Source organism: Lepidochelys olivacea (assembly GCF_965140295.1).
Source record: "Lepidochelys olivacea isolate rLepOli2 genome assembly, chromosome: 11".
Taxonomy (NCBI): Eukaryota; Metazoa; Chordata; order Testudines; family Cheloniidae; genus Lepidochelys; species Lepidochelys olivacea.
In genome coordinates, this window is record NC_140421.1 from 67,315,777 (window position 1) to 67,341,351 (window position 25,575).

Sequence of the window (25,575 nt, forward strand, 5' to 3'; positions counted from 1 at the left end):
GTGAATTAATAATAAACAACAATAATGAGATAATACTTAGCACTTCTATAGTTTCATCAGAGAGGTTAGCCTTTCTTTCTGCACTAAAACGCTGGTAAATGTTTTATTCAGATACCTCACCAGTATTACTTGTAATAGGCATTAATAGGACATGCAGGTTATTTCATAAGCATATTAATTTTAAAAAAAGCTTTCATTCCAGCCCCAAGTTGCAAGCAAACTTACACATTAATCCCTTCAACTCGTATTTCATTGTATCCAAAAGTCATTATAGCTCGCAAGGTACCCTGCTGTGAAAAATTATGCACTGATAATACCATGCTGGAAATCATGGTCCGCCCATATGATACAGCAGCAAGAGACAAAAATATGTTCTGAAAGGCAGGAGGGTAAAAGTGGAGTTTACTGAGGACTAAATACATTAGGATTGACATAAAAAAAACAAACAAAGAAGTTCAAATTGCAATGCAAGCTAAATTTATTTTTAGTCCTTCAATTATTCCAAATTTTGCAATACTGAATGTAGAGGGCATATCGGTCCCTTATATTAAAAAAAAATTCTGTCATACTTCTTGCGGCGTCGTACTTAAAAATGATTCAATATAGGTACTCAGGGAGCTAATGTTCCAAAAAAGAGATAAAATAAAGGAAGACTCTCTTTGCCCACTCACCACTTTTGAGGAGACAAATACACATCCAGGTTCAGTTCTGGTCATTTTCTTGGCCTGCTACACAACAAAGATACTGTCATGTTAGAAACATTGGTGCCAGAGGGAAGAAAGCCAGAGACTTAGCTAATTCTTATTGATTGGGACAACTATGCAGCTTTAGCAAAGCTGTCATGTGCTGGGTTGATCGTTACACTATATGGGTTTTTATAAGTCAGGATTCTAATCTCCTTATTTGTCTGAAGTGGCATGAACATATTTACGAAAAAAAAAAATAGCTCAGAAAGGCCCTGACTCATCGGCCACAATTGTGAAAAATTTCACGTTGATTCAAATATTCTGGATGGGCAAGCCAGACACGTATTATATATACGTACTGTGGGAGTGAACAATGGGACGGGATGGTTGGTGCACAAGAGCTCCCATCCATCAAGAGGAAGAGAGGAGGCTGGTTGTTGCAGGACCGAGCATGGTTATGTTTGATTCAAACAAGAAAAAGCAGACAGGGCCATGAGCTATAGCAAGGCTTCCATCCTGCAGCAGACAGAATAAGGTTGTGCTGAAGACACAAGTAGGTCACACAATGGCTCAATATTACAGTTGCAAACACTTCACAATACTTTTGCCACTATAATATCCTTTCGGGAGCAGAGGAGGAGCCAATTTTAAGTAGATTAAAAACTCCTTGGTTCCCTGGAAAAGTAAGTAATGCAGAAAATGATTCAGTCCTACAGACTTTATTTCCTAATGCCTAACTTAAGGTGGAGACAGCAAAGTTGTTCTGCTGCTTTGCTTTTAGCTATTGTCAGGGAAGGCATCAGAAAAGGGCACTCTTACACCATTATTTGAATCTCAGCCAAAAAATGTATGCAGGTGTAATAGTATACTGTACTTAAGGCATTGATAATAGACTTCCTCAAGCCCCTTCCTTAATGACCTGAGACCCTGCATGGAATCTCCTTTAAATAAGAACTCACCAGGCTTTCAGGTTTTTCTTTTCTCCCCCTAACCTCTTATAACCTTATCCAAAGCCCACCCAAAGTCAATGGAAAGACATCACGGACTCCAATGGGCTTTGGAGCAGGCCCCTATTTTGCCCCTCCCACCTTCTCCATCTCATCACAGTGTGACACGACTTCTCTTTCAGCTGTGAGGGCAACTGTTGAGTGAAAAATGTGCCTAGAGCGTAACAGTCCCCGGATTGTGGAATCTTTCAAAGTGAAAATCGGTAACTAACAGTAATGAACACACTATGAAAAAACACAGATGAAAACCTTGCTAATTAAATGTAAGCATGTGTCTCTGAGACAATATCCACCAGCAGCACTTAAATTAAGGTGCAGATTCATCCAGGGGATGCTCAGAGCTGTTACCAGTATGACGACATTGATGAGCTCCTTAAGGAGACAGGATGAATGCTTTTTACAAACGGAACCAACATTTTATAAGAACTTTAAAAACAAAAGCAACCCACAACTTATGGAGTTTCATGAAGTGGGCTTTTTAATTTTATTTTTAAAAACATTTATTTGAAAGTGAATCTAGTGCTTGTGAAAGCTATTGGATTGACTGCTCTGAAAACCAAAGTGCTTTATTATTATCAGGAGGAGTAAGGAACAGGTGCAGGCAATGCAAGCTTTCCCACCAAGACAACCTGGCAGGAGCACGTCTGGATATTGGAGTATTTCTACCTCCAAATCCAGTCAAGTGGCCTCCCTGGTGAGGATGCCAATATGGTGACTAATTTAAATGCGAGTCCAATAGGAATTGGACTGAGATAAACTCATATGAAACACTGCCAGCTAAACAACAATTGTCAGTTGCCACCAGCTTAGCTTCCATGTGAACTGTTGCTCTCAAAGGTGTGACAAACTTCCTGCTCTACCTTGGTGGGTCTTGCGCTTATTGGCGGATTTGCTCGCCTTGGAGTTTCACAGCAGCCCTCAGCTTGGCCGTTTTTCTGAACCCACAGTCCAGGTCGACTCCTCCTGCGTCTGACTAGGAGTTGGGAGGATTTGGGGGGAACCCGGGTCCACCCTCTACTCCGGGTTCCAGCCCAGGGCCCTGTGGAATGCAGCTGTCTAGAGTGCCTCCTGGAACAGCTGTGCGACAGCTACAACTCCCTGGGCTACTTTCCCATGGCCTCCTCCCAACACCTTCTTTATCCTCACCATAGGACCTTCCTCCTGGTGTCTGATAATGCTTGTACTCCTCAGTCCTCCAACAGTCCGCTTTTTCACTCTCAGCTCCTAGTGCCTCTTGCTCCCAACTCCTCACACGCACACCACAAACTGAAGTGAGCTCCTTTTTAAAACCCAGGTGCCTTGATTAGCCTTCCTGAATTGATTCTAGCAGCTTCTTGATTGGCTGCAGGTGTTCTAATCAGCCTGTCTTAATTGTTTCCAGAAGGTTCCTGATTGTTCTGGAACCTTCCCTGTTACCTTACCCAGGGAAAAGGACCTACTTAGCCTGGGGCTAATATATCTGCCTTCTATTACTCTCCTATAACCATCTGGCCCGACCCTCTCACATATTTCCCCCCCCCCCCGCTCAACACTACGGGGTTGGGCAACTTGGAACGTCAGGCAGTGTACTCGTGACAAGCCATCTGCATTGTCATGGTAGCTTCCAGCCTGGTGTTGTATGGTGAATTGGAAAGGTTGTAGGGACAGGAACCATCTGGTCACCCTTGCGTTCTTCTCTTTATTTCGCTGCATCCACTGGAGGGGTGCATGGTCGGTCACAAGGGTAAACCGTCATCCCAGAAGGTAGTAACTTAGTGTTTCCATGGCCCATTTCACAGCTAGGCACTCTCTTTCAACCACGGCATACTTCTGCTCTCTCGGGAGGAGTTTCCTGCTGAGGTAGAGAATTGGGTGTTCTTCATCTCTGACCATCTGCGATAGGACCGCTCCCAATCCAACTTCAGATGTATCTGTTCGTAAAATGAATGCTTTGTTGAAGTCCGGGGCTATAAGCACGGGGTTACTGCGGAGGGCTGTCTGTAGATCCATGCATGCTTTCTCTGCGGCATCTGTCCACTTCACCATGTCTGGACACCGGGCTTTTATCAGGTCTGTCAGGGGACTCGCTCTGGTAGCAAAATGGGGAATAAATCGTCGGTTGTACCCCACCACACCCAGGAATGCCCAGACTTGCTTTTTCTGATTCGTCCATGGCCAATTTTGGATAGCCTCTAGTTTGTTTAGTTGGGGCTTGACCATGCCCCTTCCTACAATGTAGCCAAGGTACTTAGCCTCGGCTAGCCCTATAGCACACTTGGCTGTGTTGGCTATGAGGCCAGCCTGTGTTAGCGTGTCCAGAACCGCTTCCACCTTTCCTAAGTGGGTTTCCCAGTCGGGGGTGTGAATAATCACATCATCCAGGTATGCCACTGCATAACTGGTATGGGGCCATAGGAGCTTGTCCATAAGATGCTGGATGGTGGCAGGTGCCCCATGCTGTCCAAAAGGAAGAACAATATATTGAAACAGACCTTCTGGTGTAGAGAATGCCGTCTTTTCTTTCACATCTTTGGCAAGGGGAATCTGCCAGTATCCCTTTGTTAAATCAAGGGTGGTCAAAAATCAGGCATACCGTAACTGGTTGGGTCAGCTCCCTCGCCGTCCTTCACCTTTCTACTAGCTCGAGAACCTCGTCGTAGGTGGAGGGTTCGTTCTGGCTTGCCCAGGCGCGAAGGTCTGGCAGTAGTCCTCTCATGTACCGGTCGATGACCAGAACCTCTAGTATCTCCCCTGGACTCCGGGACTCAGTTTGTAACCACTTTCATGTGAGATGGATGAGGTCATATAATTGGGACTGCAAGGTTTTGTTTTCCTGGTACCTCCACTCATGATATCGCTGGGCCCGCACTGTGGTCATTACCCCAGATCTGGACAGGATCTCTGCTTTCAGCTGGGGGTAGTCTGCCACAGCCTCTTCAGGCAAATCATAGTAGGCCTTTTGGGCCTCCCCACACAGGAATGGAGTGAGGGTGCCAGACCACTGTTCTCGGGGCCAAGCCTCCCGCAGGGCTGTCCTCTCAAAGGCCAGGAGGTACGCCTCTACATCATCCTCCCGCGTCATTTTCTGCAGCCGATTGCTGGCCCGCATGATCTGCGTCCCATCATGGCCGCGGTTCAGCTCTGTAAGGGCCTTTACCTGGTTTACCACTTCCCGGAACATAGCCCGGTCTTGAGCAGTCTGGTCCATCAGCAGGTGATTAGTCTCTTGCTGCAGCGCACTGCCTCCTGTTGGGCGGCTGCCTGGACATGAGTAGCCTCCTGCTGGGCAGCCGTGGCTTGTATCAGTGCCCTCACTACCTCCTCCATTGCGGTGAAAAAAATAAAAATAGACCCTCTTCCCTTTTATTTTATTCTTCCTTCCAAACACCCTCCTTCTTCCGCCACGCTGTGGACACTAGATCCCACTTCCGACACCAGTTGTGACAAAGTTCCTGCTCTACCTTGATGGGTCTTGCGCTTACTGGCGGATTTGCTTGCCTTGGAGCATCACGGCAGCCCTTAGCTTGGCCGTTTTTCTGAACCCACAGTCCCGGTCGACTCCTCCTGTGTCTGACTAGGAGTTGGGAGGATTTGGGGGGACCATAGGACCTTCCTCCTGGTGTCTGATAATGCTTGTACACCTCAGTCTCCCAACAGTCCGCTTTTTCACTCTCAGCTCCTAGTGCCTCTTGCTCCCAGCTCCTCACACGCACACCACAAACTGAAGTGAGCTCCTTTTAAAACCCAGGTGCCTTCATTAGCCTTCCTTAATTGATTCTAGCAGCATCTTGATTGGCTGCAGGTGTTCTAATCAGCCTAATTGTCTCCAGAAGGTTCCTGATTGTTCTGGAACCTTCCCTGTTACCTTACCCAGGGAAAAGGGACCTACTTAGCCTGGGGCTAATATATCTGCCTTCTATTACTCTCCTATAGCCATCTGGCCCGACCCTGTCACAAAGGGAACAGCCCTGAACAGAGGGGGCCCAAACCTATATGCAATGAAGACAATGGACAGACTATCTTTGGCTTTAATGGGCATTGGAGCAGGGCCGTAGTTACCTGTCTCATAGCCCATCCAGTCTTTTTCATGTTTTCTGTATCGTATGAGAATTTTTTCCAATTACTGAATACGATTCACCATCATGTGTGTGATTCCTACTACACGGTTATTCAGCTATTGATGTTTTCAGTTGTAGGAAAGAAATGTATGTGAACACCAATGGCACCAGAAAGTTTGTATGGAAAACCCTTTCATGTCAGAAGTTTATTTTTATTGGTAAAATATTAAATAATATACAGAATTAAAAACTGCACTTACACTTCTGAGAAGAAATAAGTCTTGGACAAATTATATGCTTGTTCCTGAGATTCCCTATGTTTATTCCAGTAGCTGTGCACTCAGACAGTACAAACCTTTATAATATAATCCTTTTCACAAAGTATTACAAAGTTTCTGCAGCTTCTTCTTGTATTTATACACACATACAGACTCGCACTCTCACATTGCTGTACAACACTCACACACTTGCACAGTATACACACACACAGGTATGATGGAACCATATTATGCACATACGCTAAAGGGAAGAAAAAGAAAATACAAGTCCCATATTTCAGTCTGCAGTGGCAAAACTGTTTAGCAGGGGTGTATAGATTTGCATTAGAGTGGCTCACGGGTACCACTGTTGTAAGGGTTGTTTCAGAACTTCTGTCATAAGGGCATATTCCCAAGTCCACTGAAGGCAGCAGGAAGATTCACAATGACTTTGAATCAGGCCTCAACCCTGATGTTTAGAGGTTTAAACGAGCTTAAACTTCTGCACAGAATTGGAACTCAACCTGGAGGAAAGCTGTTTGCCATACTACTCAATTGGTTTGCCTCTTCCTAAATGACAGATGTCAAATTCAGCCCTAGGGTAAGCAGGGTAGAACTCCACAGAAGTGATTAAAGGTGCATTCATATGCACCAAGCTTCAGGGTCAGATTCTGACACTCCTCCTCATGCTCAGCAACTTCTTGCTCCAAGAATGATCCCATTGACTTTAACAAGACCCTCGTGGAGTAAGGGGCTATTCAAAATGCCTTCAGTATCAGAATCTGGCCCTACGAGCATGAAAAATAACCTGGGGAGCTCACGAGGTTGAACGTGTTTTGCTTCTTTTAATTCAAAAGCGTCTTGGAAATAGTTTTGACAATCGGTTGGAGCATGATAAAGTCTGATTGCCCTTGCTAGTATTATAAGGAAACATCTGAAATACAAATTGAAAAGACAAAAGTGGCTCCTGTTCATGCACTGTAACTGCCTGTCCAAGAACTCTCAGAAGGATTTTTTATTTAGTACCTAAATACATATTTACACAACAGTGGCTTCAGTCTACTGGGAAACAGACATTTAAAAATTAGATATAAATATGTATGATATGTAAAACAAGCCCCATCTACACTTATATAAGACAACTTCAGCTCTAAAGAAGCTCTTCTGGTCTCAAGTCCTGCACTTCTTATACAGGCAAAACTCCCACTGGAATCAGTGGGAGTTTTGCCTTAGCTAAGAGGTTAGGGTCTAATCCAAAGCCCATCATGAAAGTCAATAGGAGTCTTTCTATTGAGTAGGCTTGGGATCAGGCCGCACGTGTTTTATAAATGTCCAGGATAAGTGCTTTTCTAAAGAAAAACTGTATTTAAAAAGGAACAAGAGAAACAGAGGCAATAAAATGTCTGTCCTTAGTTCAAACCGTTGTATATGTTTTGATGTCAAACAAAAGCAGGGAATAAAAAAATCGGTTTTAGCCTTAGCTTTTAGTTTCTCACCTTTTGTCAGTCTGCTTTGCAATTTTAACGTATGTAAATATTTGAATCTTATCCTTTAAGGGATTTAAGATAGAGCATTTTGGTTTTTTTAATTTGTGTTGACTGAGGAAAGAAAAAGAAACTACTGTACACTTTTAAGACGTCAGGAAAATATTGCACTTGAACAGAAAAATAACCAAAAGTTTTTGTTTGTCTTTTTTTTTTTTTAAACTGAGTAATATAAGCAATCTTCCATGTTTGCAAGAAGCACGTTCTGAAAGCAAGATCTAAGAATGAAGCATCAAGAGCAATTCTGTGGTCAGTGACCTCAACCCTGGAATACAACAGTAGCAAAACTTCTTTTAAAGCATTTTTTTCCAAAAGGAAAAAAAAAAGTTATATGACTTTTTACTTTACAATTTTAAATCTTTCCAAACATTTGCATTAAAAGTTTCCAGTCTCACATAAAAAGATATACATTTTAGAGGAAAAAATTACAACCCGAAAATAAAACTGACTAAAAAGGAAGGCAAATATACAGTATTACAAGTACATAGGTGTGGAGTCATCTCTTTAGGTACCCTAGTTTTGACAGTGTTACAAAGATTATGTACCTTAATATTTTTTCTCAAATCAAATATTTTCTTTTTTCCCCCTCTGTTTTTAATATAAAAACTACCCTTGAGTACAAAAATATGTAAACAGCCTGTACAGCCAACGAACAAACAGAAAAAATAATAATAAACTAGATGGGCCAAAGCTATGGGAGATAAGAGTTGGCCCAGTCTTTAAGCTAAGAGAAGGAGGAGGGGAAGAGAAAGCAATAAAGAAAAAACTTTGCTACATGAAACAGGAAATGAAGATGTTCAAGCTCTGAGAATGCTTGACAATTAGTCAAATAATTGATCACAGTTTCAGAAGTTTGAACTACTACAAAAAATAACCCAAAATCCTTCCCTTGTTACAGTGTGTTCAGAAATGAACATCCATTTCCAGTAAGTAATGTCAAATCTCAGTAAGTGCATAGTAGGGGATTCAGTAATCTCTGCCCCTTCACAAAGCTTTTCTTACTCTATGTCACTTGAGGTAAAAACTAAATGGCCCAATTCCCTGCTCCTTAGTTCCCACTATGGAGTCATGCTCTCGATTCTGCTTTTGCATTGGGCCTACATATTTTCCATTTGATTCACAATGAAAAGTACCGCCTACTAGTCATTCATGGATGGGGTGAAGTCTAGGACACAAATTTAAATGAATACATATTTACCGTAGAACCTCACTGATTTGTACTAGTGACTGAGGCCCAACGAGAGAGATTGAACTTTACAAGTTAGCAAATAAGGCTCTCATCCAGTAAAAGAAATTAAGCACATGCTTAACTTTAGTCCTCAACAAGTAGGCCTATTGACTTGAGTGGGACTGCTCAGGTGCTTAAAGTTAAGCATGTGATGAAATGTTTTGTTGGACTGAGGCATATGGGCTTCATCCAAAGCCCACTGGAGTCAAAAGGAGTCCTTTCAATTGTCTTCAATGGGTATGTCCACAATGCAGTGTGAACCCAGGGTTTGAACTCAGGCTGAAGCCTACCCCCCACTCCTGTCTACATACAAACTGTGCAAACCCTGGGCTGAAACTCAGGGTCCTAGAAGCCTGTGGAGGTGGAGGGTCCAAGCCTGAATTAACAGGCTTCAAGCCCTATTGCCTTGTAGTGTAGATACAGTTTCATTGGACTCATGGTCTGAGAGTATGCCAAAATATTCCACAATCCCATGGGCCAACTTTCTTTGTCCTTTGGCCAGTCAAGTCTGGTAGAAAGTCAAGTTTTTCCACACTGCACCATGAACAAAGTGGTACAGCAGCCACAATTTGGGAGGATGCTTCCAGTCTGGAATATCGGTGGTTGGACATGAGGCTGCATAATGCAATGTAGATTCTGGAGCCCCATTTCTAACTTGGTGTTACAAATGCTTGTAGACACTCAAGCCCTAGGTTAACAAACCCAGAGTCTGCTAACTCGAGTTCTACTAACCCTGGGCTTACATTGCAGTGTAGACATACCCAGTGAGTTTTGGATTAAGCCCTAAGTGAGCGATATTAAAAAAAAAAAAAAAAAAAAGAGCTAAAGCACCTCAGAACATGCTTTGAGCATTTAACTTGACAGCTGTCATTCACTTGGACTTCATAATATTTCAGAACGTGCTAGTAAATACAGCATAGTATTTTTTTGTAAAAATATTGAAGGCTTGAGTAATGATAGACTTCACTGCAGCAACCTACTGTTACATTTTTGTTGAGCGAGAGAGAGAGTCTTTTTGTATGCAGGTTAGCTAGGTTCTATGGTATGTATGAAAGGGAAAAGATCCCATATAAGGATAGAAGGTGATGAATTTATTCCCAAATGGAATGCCTGTGTGAGATTACTTCTCTCCACCCTCGTAAGACTGCGAGTGAATTGTTGGAGGCAGGAATACACATTTCCATGAATACCAAGTGAAAGGTTTAGCAATTTACCCATTTATAGAGGTATCATTTTATTGTTACACTGGCCTAGTGTTAATAACCCGGCGTGGAGGAAAGTTAGCATATTACCACCTCATGAGCCTATTGTGCTCATTTCATAGTTTAAGTGTCATAGTTTAATATTGGAAAATAAATCATACCCTCCCAGGAATGCATCATGTAAGTTCTGCATGAAGCTCAGACAACACCAAGTGATATTCTTTTTATACAGTACTACAGGAAAGTTCCCGATGGGATGTAAGGGCTCTAACTTTACATTCCAGAAGAGGTCAAATATTTGCTATATGGGGCAAACTCTTTTATTTATCTCCCACCCAGCCACTGTGAGCATGGAGGGTCCTGACCACAGGGGAACCTCTGCGTTTATTCTGTGTGGGGCCTGCTTATGTCCCAGCACACAGAGAGATTTGGGGCAGAGCCAGGGTAGATCAGCAGATCGGTGTCTTCATGTTTCCAGTGGGAACTGCCAGCCCTTCGGGGGAGGGGGGAGTTACGTGGGGGCTGCAGATCCCTGAGGCTACCATCGCAGCTATGGAAAGCCCTATGGTGTGATGGAAGGACTGCTGCCTTACTGACCTCTGTGGCACACTTCAGTTATTCAGGCTGTGTGCTGGGACTAGAATCCAACCCTATAGCAATGCAGGGTAAACTGTTGGGAAAGTGGCAGGAATGGGTCAAAAGCTAGGTCACTGGTCCCATAAGGCAAGTACCAAAAACTACTGATTTTTTCACCAAAGTATTCTGCTAATACAACCCCTAATATGAAAAGAAGGACTTGTGGCACCTTAGAGACTAACCAATTTATTTGAGCATAAGTTTTCGTGAGCTACAGCTCACAAAATTGGTTAGTCTCTAAGGTGCCACAAGTCCTCCTTTTCTTTTTGAGAATACAGACTAACACGGCTGCTACTCTGAAACCCCTAATATGACACACATCTCTGCCTGACTTGAGAAACAAATCACACTCCCTAATGCCTTTCACAGATGAGTTTTGTTTGTTTTACTCTCTCATCTTATCTGAACAATCGGCATAGCAGTGGTCCCGTAGTCTTCAAGCTTCCACCCTCCTTTTTTTTTGTATTATTATTTTTTTTTAAGCTAAGCAGACTTTTGCAATGATACACTACTTTAAAGTATATTCTCATTCCATCATGCTGTTTGATGCTGTGCAATATAGCACTGAAATACACGGAGGGTTAGATTCTCAAGTTTGCAGCCTTGGTGCAATAGGGTGCAGAGAAAGGAGAAAGGTGGTATTACACCAACTTTCTGCCCCAAACCTCTTAAGTTCAGGGGGCAGGCGGGAACTTTTTCAGCCCCTGGCATTGTTCAGAGCAGCATTAGAATCCGTTTCTAAACTATGGCCATTATCCATGGCCCCAAAAGGTGCTGCCTGCCAGCTGGGGATTGCTGGAGCACACTGTGCCCTGGACATTTCCCTTCCCTTTCCCAAGACCAGGTAGCGTAGAGCCAGCTACACCACTCAGGGATTTTCCTACTCAAGGGGAAACCCCAGCTTCCTCTGTCCCACTCCGTAACATTAGTGTTTCTTTTAAATGCATTGTGAAAGGCTATGATATGAAACAGCAGCTTTCAAAATGCATTTGAAAAAGGCACGTGTACAATAAAACTTATTTGAATGACATGATACAGTGTATATACTATTTCAGAATCATAAATCTCCAGATGCTTTATGCGACACATCATCACGGATGTTAACTTTTTTTAAAAAAAATAAGACTATATAAAACTAAAGATAAAAGCCAACTAAAACAGAGCCAGTTTCATCTCACTTTTGCAAGAGCCTGCGATATTGGCTACTCTGTCAACAAATATTATCCTTCTTCTTCCTGCTTCATTTTTCCTTAATGAAATTACAAGAAATAGTTGCTTCAAAGTAGTGAGGTAAAAGGAAGTTAACTAACTATGGAACCTTATAATTGCTACTCAGGCCCTTAGTTCAGCTTTCAAATCTTCTGGTAGGTACAACTGGAATAAATCACTTTTTGGAGTTAGAAGCTGTTTGTTCTTTTGTGGACTCTTTTTTCCCCTGTGCATCCATAAGAAAAGTGCAGAAGGCCAGCCCCTTAAATCCTATAAAAGCCCAATTTCAAAGGACTGAATTTCATTCAGACTGGATCCTGCAAAGCAACGAGTATTCTAGCCCCTATCCAGCAAAGCACAAGTTTAAAACAGCAATTTGGAGAGTTAATCAAATGTTGAATTTCTGTACTTGGTGATGTATGAACTCTGTGACTGGTGCCCTAAAGTTAGAGAGGCTAATACTGCAGGTAAGAGTCAGGGTGATTTACAAAAACAGGTTCTCTAAGTAGAGACCAATATAGGTTAATGTTGAGACATCTTTCATGGATGGAAGCACTTTTTAAGGAGAATGCAATTGCTTTAATCTCCTTAAGTATGTGGTAAAGAACTAGTTTTATACAAAAATCCTATATATTTAGTTGTGGATTCCTAAATCAATTAAAAGGGCTTTGGCTGTAAAACTCATTACCCACAATGATGGACAGAATTGTAACGAAAGCTCTGTGCACCCAGCCCTGGGTCATATCAAAACCAGAACTTGCACCTGTTTAGACCGAGTCTGAATCTGGCTCTCTTCCCCCTTACAAATCTAGGTAAAGAGTTTATTGGCAGGGACATTTGAGGAAAAAGCTACTTGTAACCAAATATGGGAAATGCTCACAGAAAGCAAATTCTGAATTTTTAAACACAAGTATTGGAATCGAGTTTTGAGTCAAAAGACTTATGTGTGTCTACCCAAAACTAGCCAGCGTTTAGCACATACTTTGAACAAATGGCTAGTGATCAATAGCAAATACTTGGAGCCAACTGCTCTGCGAGGGGATAATCCCCAGACTGCTGAAATTTCTTAGTAAATAATTTTGAATAACCATTGAATTTGATGAAGTCAATAGCTGCTCTTAGAAATCCGCAAACAGCAAAAGAGAAAAAATCATCATCTGAGGTCCCAGTCCTGCAGGCTCAGATTTGTGGGCAGACCTGTAAGTCAGTAAGGAACCCCACTGCAATCTCCATTGAGTTGTCCTTGGTATGTGAGCTTGCAGAACTGGAGCCTACATTATCGACTGCGTACTACTCTCTTCACTGTAATCCCCCATAGACATGCATTTGCTGATTATGCTAAAATAAGATTTAGCCCAAACCTTTACTCAAAACTTGAACTGAACTTAAACCATTCCCCCTAAAAGCACCCTGAAGAGATGAAAAACAGTGAGTTTTAAGAAAAAATGACAATACATATTAATGTGTTCCCCCCACCCCCCGCGGATTTGATCTAGACAGGAATTTCAACTATCAAAAGGTGATGACTAAAATTATGCTGTCCCTCTGACACTCCTGCACAACCCCAGTATGACAAAGATGTTCTCTGTGCGTCTCTGTGGTATTAGGGGCTAGTGCTATGTCACGGGGCGTTCCTGCCAATATGCACTTCTCCCTGTGACAGCTTCTAAAATGGCAGCACTCAGGGTTGATCTCACAGAGCTGCACTGACCTGCCAAGTGATTCTTGAATAGCACCCTATAAACTGCATTGACTGCAAAGAGGAAAAAAAAGGGTCAAGGTCACTGAAAGGGACAAGAGACACACTGGGCTGTGGAGAATGCATCATCAATTAAGAAGTGTACTGGCTCACGCTGGGTCAGACTATGGCCAGCTCCTGGGTGCGTACACAAAGGGATCTTCCCACTCCTTTCCCTCTCCTATGCCCTTGTGCTAGCTATCCCAAGGAGCCCACTGTCACCCTGGCTATAGAAGCAACCACAGTTTGCACTCCCTTAGAGGTGCAGCAATGGGCTTGACATCCTCCGTTCTTGCCAGCTCAGGCAGGGCATTTCTCAATGCCTTTCCATGCTCCACACCGCCCCCAGCACGGGGCCAGCGACTTCGAGAACATTTTATTTTACAGATTGTTCTTCAAGCAGCTGTCATGGTTGGGCAGAATTTACGATCACCTTTTAAAAGAGAGGAAACCACGCCACAGCTAGGGAAAATGCACATGGGGCCAGGAAACCATTCAGGGAACATCCCAATTGTCACATTGGGGACGGGCGGGAGGGATAGCTCAGTGATTTGAGCTTTGGCCTGCTAAACCCAGGGTTGTGAGTTCCATTCTTGAGGGGACCATTTAGGGATCTGGAGCAAAAAATTGGGGATTGGTCCTGCTTTGAGCAGGGGGCTGGACTAAATGACCTCCTGAGGTCCCTTCCAACCCTGATAATATTCTATGATTCTATTCTATTCTATGATTCTATAGAGGAGGCAAGGGACAGGTCACGTCATGAGAGAAATCACATGGATCTCAGGTTATGGGCAAAGGGTGGGGACAACCACATATAATACCTTTGTCAATGCCCTGCTTCCTAGTCCTCCCTCTCCACAATGGGAACATGGCTGCTTCTGGAGCTATGCCATTGTGGTTGTGCCCAAACCGTGCCCCTGCACCCCCAGCCCAGACAGTGGGGTTTTCAGAGTGTGAAGGGGGAACCCAGAGGACACAATGCTAACTTGATCACTGCCATCTCCAGCAAGGTAATCCCCATGGGTTTTCATGGGGAAGATGTCACAGAATACAGCCATCTCTCAGTTCTGTTCCTAGCGCACAACCTCAACAGCCACAGAGAATCAGCCCTACCGAGCAGAGGTGGGGCAGAGGAGGAACTGCTATCCTATTCCACATCCCCTGGCTGATTGCAGTTCCCTTCTTTTCCCATTAATAGAGGAGAATGTATGCCCTTTAATAACTAACCTTGGAGTCAAAGAAAGAGTTCAGTGGTCATGAGCAGGATATTAGTTACTCTGATTGTGCCAGGCACAAGAGAATGAGAGAAATAGGGGCAGCTAGTCTTGCCTGAGCTTTATCTGTATCAAAATTAATAAGGGCAGAAGAAGAAAAGATGTCAAGGACAATGTTGGAACCAGCTCTTTGTATCTGTCTCTTCAAAGTCCATTCTTTCCCATCCTTGATAGCTCTCACATTACATAAGGCGACATTTCTATCCATACTGTATTATAATTAATAGGCTACTGCTAAACTTTACCAGTTCCTACTTAATAGCATTTCAGTGCCGGGAAACAGTCATCAGGTAATCTGGCCATGATCTACTGTATCCTTTCTAAACACAGGTTCTAACTGCCAAGTGTGTCGCCATAAAAAGATTTCAATCAATACCACTCAGCTCCTACTTTCTAATGCTGCAGGTCTGGCAAGATAAGAAAAACAGACTGAAACGAGCAAATGGGGATTCATTATGGCCTCATCTTGCAATTGCGTATGCACTTAAGTAACTTTACTCATGTGAAAAGTTCTCATGGAACTCAACGAAGGTACCCACGTGGAAAATGGCTATGCACTTGTGCAAATGTTTCCAGGTTAAAGCTCTATTTTTGCAGTTCACTTTCAATAATGATTGATATAAAAAGAGTTGGGTTTCATGTTGGGTTTAAGCTTACTTTTTGTAGAGCTACTCAACCTACAGGATTTTGTCTGGGGCTTCTGTCTTGCATTGTCAGAAAAAGAAAAGGAAAAAAAAGAGAGTTTGCATTGTTCTTGTTTGGTCTGTACCTAAATGGCCTGATCACACCAGCTTTTTTTCCCCCTGCAGTGAAATTAGTAAGTGTCAATAATACTAAATCAAACTAACCTTAGTGCCTCTAGCTCATGTACCCATTTTCCTAAAGCGTGAAGTGATATCAAATCAAATTAGCAATTGTTTTTCTGCATGGCTTTCACACTCTCCTAGAGCAGAGGGTGTGCATCAAAATCTGCAAGGGCTTCTATCCAAAAAATAAAGAGGAATTAAGGATACTAGGTAGTCACTGATTCAACAAATCACAAAGCAAAGGATTCATTGGAGAGGTGGCTAGCTAGGGCCAGATCTTAAGCTGCTGTAGCTCAGAGTATTCCACTGAAGTCAATGGAGCTCACAGCAGCAGAACCTCTTCAGTAAACTGCAGAATTTGTATTCACTCCTAGGATATCTACTGCCCTAGAAGCTAGGTAAAAAAGTGTTATTTGTAAATGCTGTTTCTTAAAAACACATGGTGCCACTAAGTAGGTATGGATACTAGGAGGTCTATAAGAAGCCAGTGAGTCAACACAATGATGGAATAATAGCAAATCAGCAATTCTAAAAACGTGCTTCGTAAGTTAAGTAAAATAACATCACAGAACCTCAAACCTACCACAGGAGGTCCCAAGACTTATGAAACTAAACTCTTGTTATGTGGTACAGTGTTACACATACATATTTTATACATTCCACAGGGGAAGTAAACACAGAAGCCATGGACATAGCTCACCCATGGAAGTAATTTTGCAAGGAATATTGACTTTGATTCGTGCTCCTAAATCCCTAAAATAAAAGAGTTTTGCTTTAAAAATAATTGTTCATTCTGTAGAATACAATTGTCCACTCCCCCCATCTTCCCCGCCATAGCTATACATTTGAAAGGGCTTTCCTCTGAAATGTTTCTACCTATTTGCCTGAAATTATTAATCTACAATTGGGTGGCAACTCATTATGACTTTAAAACACCTACCAGAGTTGAGCGATATCCAACATATGACATGATGTACAGCTAACTGTGACAGATATGGACTGCCTTTCAATTCCCACAAAATATGCAAGACAGATCACCAAAACAGAATGACAGCAACAACACAAAACTCTCTCATCCCTTCCCTTCCTTCCTTCCATTCTTAAACTGGGCAGAGAGACTGAGGTTGGGTCCATACAATAAGGTTAATAATAATAATTAAACAACAGCAACAAACAAACAAACAAACAACAACAAAAAGGTGGGTCAATGAAAAGTGGGATTGTAAGTGCAGTACTTCTTCATGTGCAGTTCTTCTACTTCATAAGAGTCCCCTTTGGATGAGAAGGCCTAGTGGAATGTATGCTCCCCTCGAACAATGTGCGATGAGAACTCATAGCGGTCCTGGCTTCGATACCCACAAATGTTGCATTCTAATGGGTCCCGGTAGCCATGACAACCCATGTGGATGGTGTACATGACGTGGTCTAGGAAAAGAACTCGACAGTGCTCACATTTAAAAGCCCTAATCTGCTCCCCTTCTCCATTGAAGACCTTATAGATATCCTTTAAAGAGCCCTTAGAAGCCTTTGTGGCATCCAAAGCCTTGGTGTCCTCCTTCATGTAAGCTGGGCTTTGCTTCCTCTTGGGATTTAAGGCAGGGTTTCCTTGGTAGGATTGGCGGTCTTCATGGCTGCTCTCCGAGTCAGTAGAATCCAGGCAGCTATTGCTGGGGGAGGCCTCTCTTTCCTGGGGTCGACTCTTTGGTCTGATGAGGGAGATAGGGCCATCCATGTTGTTTTCATGACTGTCAGCTGTTTCCCTGCTAATGGGCCTTTCTATCCTGTTAGGATGATAGACCTGAGCATAAGCTGAGCTGATGACCGGGGCCACCTCTGCAATTGTGCTTGGTGTGTGGTGCATCAGGGGGTGAAGTGCGTCAGCTCCAAGGTAGTTGATTGCATTGTTGATGGCTTGGTCCATCATGTGAGACTGCATCAGTTCAGCCTCTTTCTCATACGTTAAGTTCATATCAAAGTGAATATCTGGATAGCCAAATCTCATGATCTTTTCACCTAAAGGTAAGAACAAAATGAATGAGAAAAAGAAAGTCACCTAGACATTCAACTGTAACAGAGAAAAACACTGTGTTAGGCCCAGAGTTTAAGGCAAGAAGGAACCATCTAATCATCTAGTCTGACCTGTATATCACAGGCCATTACACACCACCCAACCATCTCCACACTAAGCCCAACAATTAGACCAAGGTATTACAGCCCTCAGGGGACTAAACTATGGTGGGCCACAGGCAAAAAACAGGAGGGAACAAGGTGCACCAGCGCCTAGACCTCTACAGTGGCAGGGAAAGGATTAAGTGAGATATACCAAGATCATCCTAGCAGGTGATCCCTGCCCCACGCTGCAGAGGAAGGCAAAAATCCCCCAAGGTCACTGACAATCTGACCTGGGGGAAAATTCCTTCCCAACTCCATATATTGTGGTCAGTTAGGCCCTGCACATGTAAGCAAGAACCAGCCAGATGAGCACCTAGGGGGAAAAAAAAAAAAGCTCTGTACCACCTCAGAGCACCACCCCATTCAGCCCAGTGTCCATCTGTAGTCATGGCCATTTCTGATGCTTCAGAGGAGTGAGCAATAATTAAACCAAACCAAAAATCCAATCCAAAACCACAGAATACACTGGAGAAAAAAAAAATCCCTCACTGTCCCCTGCAGATGACCGGCTGTGTTCTTGACTGAGGGTGAAATTCATCCCTGGGCAGAGGGACAGCACCAGGCACCATTCAAGTGCCACTTCAGCTCTATTTATGGTGTTTTGGTCTTACGTGAGCCCTCTGCCCAGAGATGGAATTGCACCCTCAGCGCAGGCAGTCTTGAGTCTTAACTCTAGATAAGCCTATGGCTGGTATGAATTCCAGACCTGCTCGAAACCATCAGATGATGTCCTCTGTGCTCCAAATGAGGAAATATGGGACCAGCTCCTCGGCTGATGGAAAAGAATGTAATTCTATTGACATCAATGGAGCTACACCAGTTTATATCACCAGACTATCAAGCCAAAGGTGTTTTATTTTTCAACATAAGATTAAATCAGCCATGATGCAGAGGCACCTGCATGAGACACCCATCATGGCTCACATCTCACAGTGAGGCTGTATTGAGGGGGATGTCTAAACAATGGCCTTACAGGACAGCAATACTGGGGCCTAACAAACCTACAGACCCGTAAGTGTGCAGCTGCAGTGGCCTGCAGAGGTGGTGAAGGGTGGTTGCATCTGCCCATAGACTGCAGTAGTGGATGCAGGAAGTGGGAGGCTGAGCTGAAACCACAGGTCCCAGGTTGGGGTTGAATTTTGCATTTCACTCAATTATTCAGGCAGAAAGGAACATCTCTTTTAGAGAACACAGTCTCTATATATCAGGTTACTGATATAACAAAAATAACATGTATTAGTTTAGTTTATCCACAGCAGAGGTTAAACAAGTATCACTTTTGCTGACATAAGTCAAGTCTATAAGGTATGATTTAGCACTGTGTTACTCCAAATGTAGACTTATATGACCCTGTTAAAACAGTTGAGGTACAGCAGTGTAAAAATGGAACAACATAGTGGTGAATCATGCCAATTATGGGGCAAATTCAGTTCTGACACAAGGTACGTCTCCACTGATATGAACAGTGTTACTTCTAATTATACCTAGGCTGAATCTGGCCCCACTTCTTTTCCAATTATATTATTGTATGGCATCATATAAATGGGAAGGTCAATTAACAACTCTTTAAAAATTTTTGTTTCTGTTTTTTTAGTTGAAAAGTTAAGGTTATGTTTTAAAGGTACTGGATAGTGGATTTTATAAACTAAACAACTTTGTTTGTTTTCATTCTCTCACCACATCCCACTCTATCACCCGACAGAAACACATGTATCCTCACCACTGCAAATAAATTAATTCAGGCAGCCACAAATGTCACTACTTTGTCTGTCCAGGAACTTAAAAACCTCAAACTTCTCTTTCAATTTTTGGAAAATCTGCCTGGGGCAAAAAGCAATCTCAACTCTCCTGAAAGGCATCAGTACCTTTCAATATAGCAACACTTTATTTTCATCACCTGTAATAATAAATATCAGATATTCCACTCCCTTTGCCTTGTCTTAAAATGATGTATATAAAGAGAAATGATTTTACATTATACATGGAACAATTAGGTTATATTCTCAGAGTCCACACATCACTTATGTTTGGGAACTCAGACCCTGAGTCAGCAAACTACTTATGTATGTGCCTAATCTAAAGTATGCAAATAGTCCCACAGACTTCAATGGCATTACTCGTGTGCTTCAAATCAGGCAACAAGTTAAAGCACCTGGGGTGAATCAGAGCCTTACTATGGTTCTCCAAGGCTGACCACAGTGACATTATAATTTAGCACACAAATTAAAAACAAAAACAAAAAAACAGGAGCACAAAATACGCCATTTACTCAACAATGTAGATGTCAGAGAAACAGGATGAGGAGAGGTAAAGCACAGGAAAATGACTGGCTTAATTATATGCAATAGGTTTTAGGTTTGTTGGTTGCCATCAAAAGGTCTCTTTTTAGGCTTTACCAACTGCAGGATTTTCTAAATTGACATCATAGCCTTGCGCTGAAAGTGCTGCCAGTTGTGATTATTATCTTGCTGTGTGGTGAACTCCTCAGACCTCGTTTTTGTTCCTTTCACAGGCCTCATTTATTAACTTCACCAGACTTAAAGAAAACACTCAAGTTGCTTAGGACCTGCATTGCTCTGTTCCTTCAGTTACGAACCAGAATGTTTCACCATAACTGTAAAGATCTTGGGCTGAGTTTTAAAAAGGGAACGTGACATACAAAAATAAATAATAATGCAAAAATGTACAGGGACAGTACATTTTAATTCACCATATGCGCCACACAATACAAAAGAAACATTTGACACCCATATTTCAACACATGTTAACATGGCTTTCATTTTAAAATCATTTCTTCTTGGTCAAATAAGTATTGAAAAGTAACTTGTCAGATTTATCTGTTGAGGTTCTTTAGGACTATGAGATCTTTCATTCTAATTATGCTCACTCTACATTAACTGAAAGATGAAACAGTTTATCCCTTAATTATCTTACTGTGTATTACCAAACAAACCATATATTTATAGCCAGATCAAGGAACGTAAGAACTACAATACTGGATGAGACCTGTGCTCCATCTAGGCCACTATCATATTTTAGTACCAGATGCTTCAGAGGAAGGTGCAAGAAACCCTACATAGGCAATTATGGAATAACCCAACCACAGAAAAAGTTTCTTCCTTACTCCCATTAACTATAGCTCGGCTTATGCTTTGAAGCATGAGAGTTTTTATCTCTTCTGTATTATTTAATCCTTACTATAACTATGCTGGATATTATGTAAACCATACAAGTGCCCAGTTCTCTTTTGAATCCTGATTAGTTTTTAGTGCCAGTGACATCACGTGGCAATGAATTTTACTATCTAATTTTGCATTGTGTGAAAGTGTGTTTCCTTTCATCGGTTTTAAATGTGCTGCCTTTTATTTTCATTGACGACCCCCGCGTTCCTGTATTATGAGAGAAAGTGAATAGAAGTGTTATATCTACCTTCTCCTTACAATTTGTTATTCTGTATACCTCCACTATTTCAACAGATCTCTCAAGAACTTCTGTGCCTTAACACTGGGTGCAACCATTCTCTCCGCAATTACTAGCACCATTTGCAGCATACCACTTTCCCTTCCTTCTGAAATTTCAGTCAGAGCGCACGTACTGTGGTCCATAACCAAGGCTCCTCAGAGACTGCTGACCACAAAAGTGCAGAAAAGCTGTGATAGATACAGCATGGGAAAATTCAAGCGTATGCTTTCATGACCTTCTCCTAAATATCACTGTACGTCCTTAAATTTCACCCAGTTACCCCTGTATTGAACCCAAAAACTTGTGTATGAGCTCTGAAGGATCAATAAATGTGCTGTTTCACTTGGAATACGGGCTTCTTTCAATAAAAGCTGCAACATATCACTTTCACACGCGTGCATATCAGGGAGGCAATTTCCATGTTGCCAATTCTCACAGTTGTATCACAAGTCTTGAGGGCGTTTTTTTAGCCTTCAGCTCCTGGAGTCAGGTGATTACATAAGAATCTCGGCTTTCACTACACAAGTAAGTCTCTAGCCCTCACAATGACTGAGAAAAGTTCGAAAATATGACCTAAATGCACCCTAAAGGCTCAAACACCAAAAGGTATAATTTAAAATCTCAAGATTTTGGGGGCCTGACTCATGAGTTTTAGGGATGACAATATTGTAATCCAGCCGCTTTCAGGTTGTTTTCTGCTTTGATTTAATCATCTCTCAATTGTTTCGCCCTTCCCCCTCCCCAATCATGCTCAATTCTGAGAGTGCAGTTTTCCCCTTAGATCTTTTGACTGTTCTTAGGTGTTAACAAATAACCTATTCCTACTCACTAAGAATAATAAAAATGCTCTCTCAAGCTTACCCACAAACTTCTGTGGGGTGGAGCTTTTACGCTTTCCCATGTTGCTTGTCAGCTTCTCTATAACAGCAGGTCTCTCAAAAGGCACCAGAGAAATATTGTTGTCCATCCCAGGCTCTCGTTCCTTACCATCTTCCATAGGAGGTACTACGTAAAACCAAAAAGTCACATCAGACAGGTCTGTCTACACTTAAGAGATGGCACTAACTATTTTGAGCCCTGTAGACTACAGTGCATATTAAAATACCAGTGAAACAAGGTGCAAGGAATACAATTGGCAATGAAACAGCATTAAAGTTTGAGCAGTTAGGGCCAAATTTTCAAACGTGGGCCTCTGATTTTGAGTGCTTCCTTGTGGGAGCTGTCACGTGCGCTGCACTTTTGAAAATCAGCCTTGAGTCCTGATTCTCCGTTGCCTTCCACTTTGTGTATTCAGTGACACCAGTGCGTAGTGAGAGTGAATTGCTATCCTTCTGTCTTGATAGCATTTTATACTCCCTTTGCTCCCATGTCAAAAGGCGCATGGCAATGGAGATTCAGGTCTCTTCTGACTGAAGCTGAGCACCCAGAAATGGAGGCTTACAAAATCAAAGTCCTCTTTTGAAAATATGGGCTTTAGTGTATATGTCCTTTTTCCATGCTACTCTTCCAGGCATAATGCATCTAATTTATAAGATCATCATCTCATAGTTTTCCGGTTCAGGTGAATAGCATAAAACAGAGGTTCTTAAACATTCTCAATCACCAGTGAATGTCAAGATTCCCTTGTGGACATCTACCCACTCTTTGCAATCCGTGGACAACCTCCTTACCCACGGAATAACTTCCCTGTGGCAGCTACCGGAACTACTTACATGGAAGAGGAATACTTGGAAAAAAGGTATGTATTTTCAGCTGTCTTTGAAGCAAAAAAGAGACATTAATGACACCTTCTGTTATTGCTTATTTCACCCTCCATCTCATGCCTGGTCTGATTCTCTCCGCTGGAAATAAGGGGCAGGCACCAGAAACACATGAACAGCAAGTACTCCATGGACCACTAACTACTTTTATATGCCTAGCTGAAAAAAACCAAACCTTATGACTGCTCACCTAATACTTGAGTAATACTTGGTTTTCTTGGGGCTTCTTATTTACAAGCACAAGAAGATAAGTTAATTTCAGTGGAACTATCTGATGGGCACCAGCTGAGGATCAGGCCGACAATTTCTGAATCATTCCAATTCATCGCAGTAGGCTGAAGAATTTATGGATGACAAAAGGCAATGCCAGTTGTTTCAATTGTTCCATAGCATTGAATCTAACAAATAGACTCATTGTCCCAGATTCATTCACAGAAGGTAGCTTTGGTTGAAAAGGTTCAACGATCAGTGTCCTTGTGCTAGTTGGAGGTTAGTAGGAGCTATGGTTATGATTTATACTTAAGGATTCCTGGGCAGCAAACCAAAACAGGTTTCTGGAATGGCAGAGCAAACAATTGCTCTCATCTGTATGACCTGTGGGCCCCATCCTGCTCTCCTTACTGAGGCAAAACTCCCACTGAAGTCAAAGGAAATTTTGCCAGAATAAGGAGAGCGGGATTGGACCCTAAATCTTGTATTGTTCCCTTCTTTTTCCTCACACCATGGCAACTTCCTTAAGACGCAGTTCCCAAGGACTTTATCATGTACTCCTCACGCATGAGTGTAGTGTGTGTGGAGACTGCAAGATTGGGCCTGACTCAGCACTGCAGTACTCCACTGTAACTCCACTGACATCAGTGCTAATGAATCTCCTATTCTTAAACATGTGGCTATTTGGTAGCACAATACACATTAAAACGAGGTAGTAAAAGCATTGCCTTCGCCTCCAAAAAAGAAAGAGCAAATACCTGGCAATTATGAAATAAAAGACCTGTTCTGGTGAACTTCTCAACTCAGACATTCAAGAACATGGGACAGTTTATTCTGTTGATTCCATTTGTGTTTTGTGCTGCTAGGGAAAGCTGAATGCTTTGAGTCTCAGAATTCAGCATATGCTGTAAAATGATTTACTCTGCTGCCTTTTTTATTTGTACAGGATGCTCCTACTGAGGAGCACAATGATTTCTCATTTACCAAGGAATCCTGCTGGCACCAGTGAAAATAATGGAAGAGAAACAGCACAAATACAAAATGCAATCAATGTTTACAAAAATGGTGTGTGGTATGCAAGTGACCTAATTAATAACCAGTGCAGACTTCGAGGCTTGGGGTAACAGTCAGCAGACTGGACTGAGGAAGACTACTTAGGTCACTTGGGCTGCTCCAAAGAAACCTACAATAGGCCTAGTTAGGGATGTATTGAAAACATGGGGAGATTTTCAAAGACACAAGTGGCAGCAAGGAGACCCAGTCCCATTGATGTTCAATGGGAACTGGGTGCCGAGCTGTTCTTTGTGCTTAAAAAAAAAAAAAGTGTCACCATGTACACTACGGGTGAAATCCTGTCCCTATTGAAGTCAATGGGAAAACTCCCATTGACTTCAATGGGGCCAGAATCACACCCTCTATTAAGATAAACCGATGACCGTCTGCCCCTGCTATACATTACACGAGACTTTCTTGGGGGAAAATCCTGGGAAGTGCTCAGTGCTCTCCATTCCCATGGTAAATGGGTGTTAAGAGCACTCTGCACTTCACAGGATTGCATCCACATAGGCCTGAAAGACTCCATTAACTTTAATGGTCACTTGAGTCCCCGGCTCATCATATTCATTGATATATCATATAAAGGCTAAATAGTAGCTAAAAAAGTGCCAACACCCCAGTCTTGGATAAAGGTATGTGAAATGTCCTAGGTGAAATTTGACCAATGTACAACTGGACTTCTTTCTTCCATTGAAAGCGAGAAGTCTTCACCGAAATTCCTTACAATTAATAAATTAGGCAAGGATTTTGCTCTGACTCGTCTGTGGAATATCACAATCAATACAGTGCCTGCTTTCATATTTCTGAAACTGATAGTAAGAGAGGGTTGCTCCACATTTAACAACACGTGGCGACTATTATCTGGTTCAATACGAGACTAGGGCATGGGACCTTTGCCAATACAGTCAAGTTCCAAGTGGAAACATTACTGTTTCTGACCCTCTCCAATATTTATGTTACTGGGAAGATAAATTGCCAAGATGTGATTGGTTATGTAGATTTCAGGAAAAGGAACAGCAACAAAAACAACCAATCCCTGAATTTGTTAAACCACAGACAAATCAAGATTAGATTGGTTAGATGTTGCCAGAGTGGAAACTTGAAGGGTGAAACTGAACATCATGCCATTGCACATATTTAAAATCGAGATCTATTATTTGAGTTTTTCTTTAAAAAAAGGAATGCATCATATATGTTAAGAAACAACTGACAAGAGATTATGTCTATTTCCTATATGCTGTAACACGAGGCACCCTGTTTTGATTTGCTTTTAATTTTAGGGAAAAAAAAT

General features: G+C 42.2%; 1 protein-coding gene across 1 annotated transcript in view; it reads right to left on the minus strand.

Moving 5' to 3' along the window:
- Positions 1-7,927: 7,927 nt before the first annotated feature.
- The window catches only part of IKZF2 (IKAROS family zinc finger 2), a 137,068-nt gene continuing 119,420 nt past the window's right edge, over positions 7,928-25,575 (minus strand). Inside the window, exons 7-8 of the mRNA XM_084642840.1 lie at positions 22,120-22,263; positions 7,928-17,637 (exon numbers count right to left, since the gene is read on the minus strand). Of these exons, the coding sequence (XP_084498966.1) occupies positions 16,913-17,637; positions 22,120-22,263 (869 nt within the window). The 3' untranslated portion in view covers positions 7,928-16,912. The remainder of the gene's footprint in view (positions 17,638-22,119; positions 22,264-25,575) is intronic.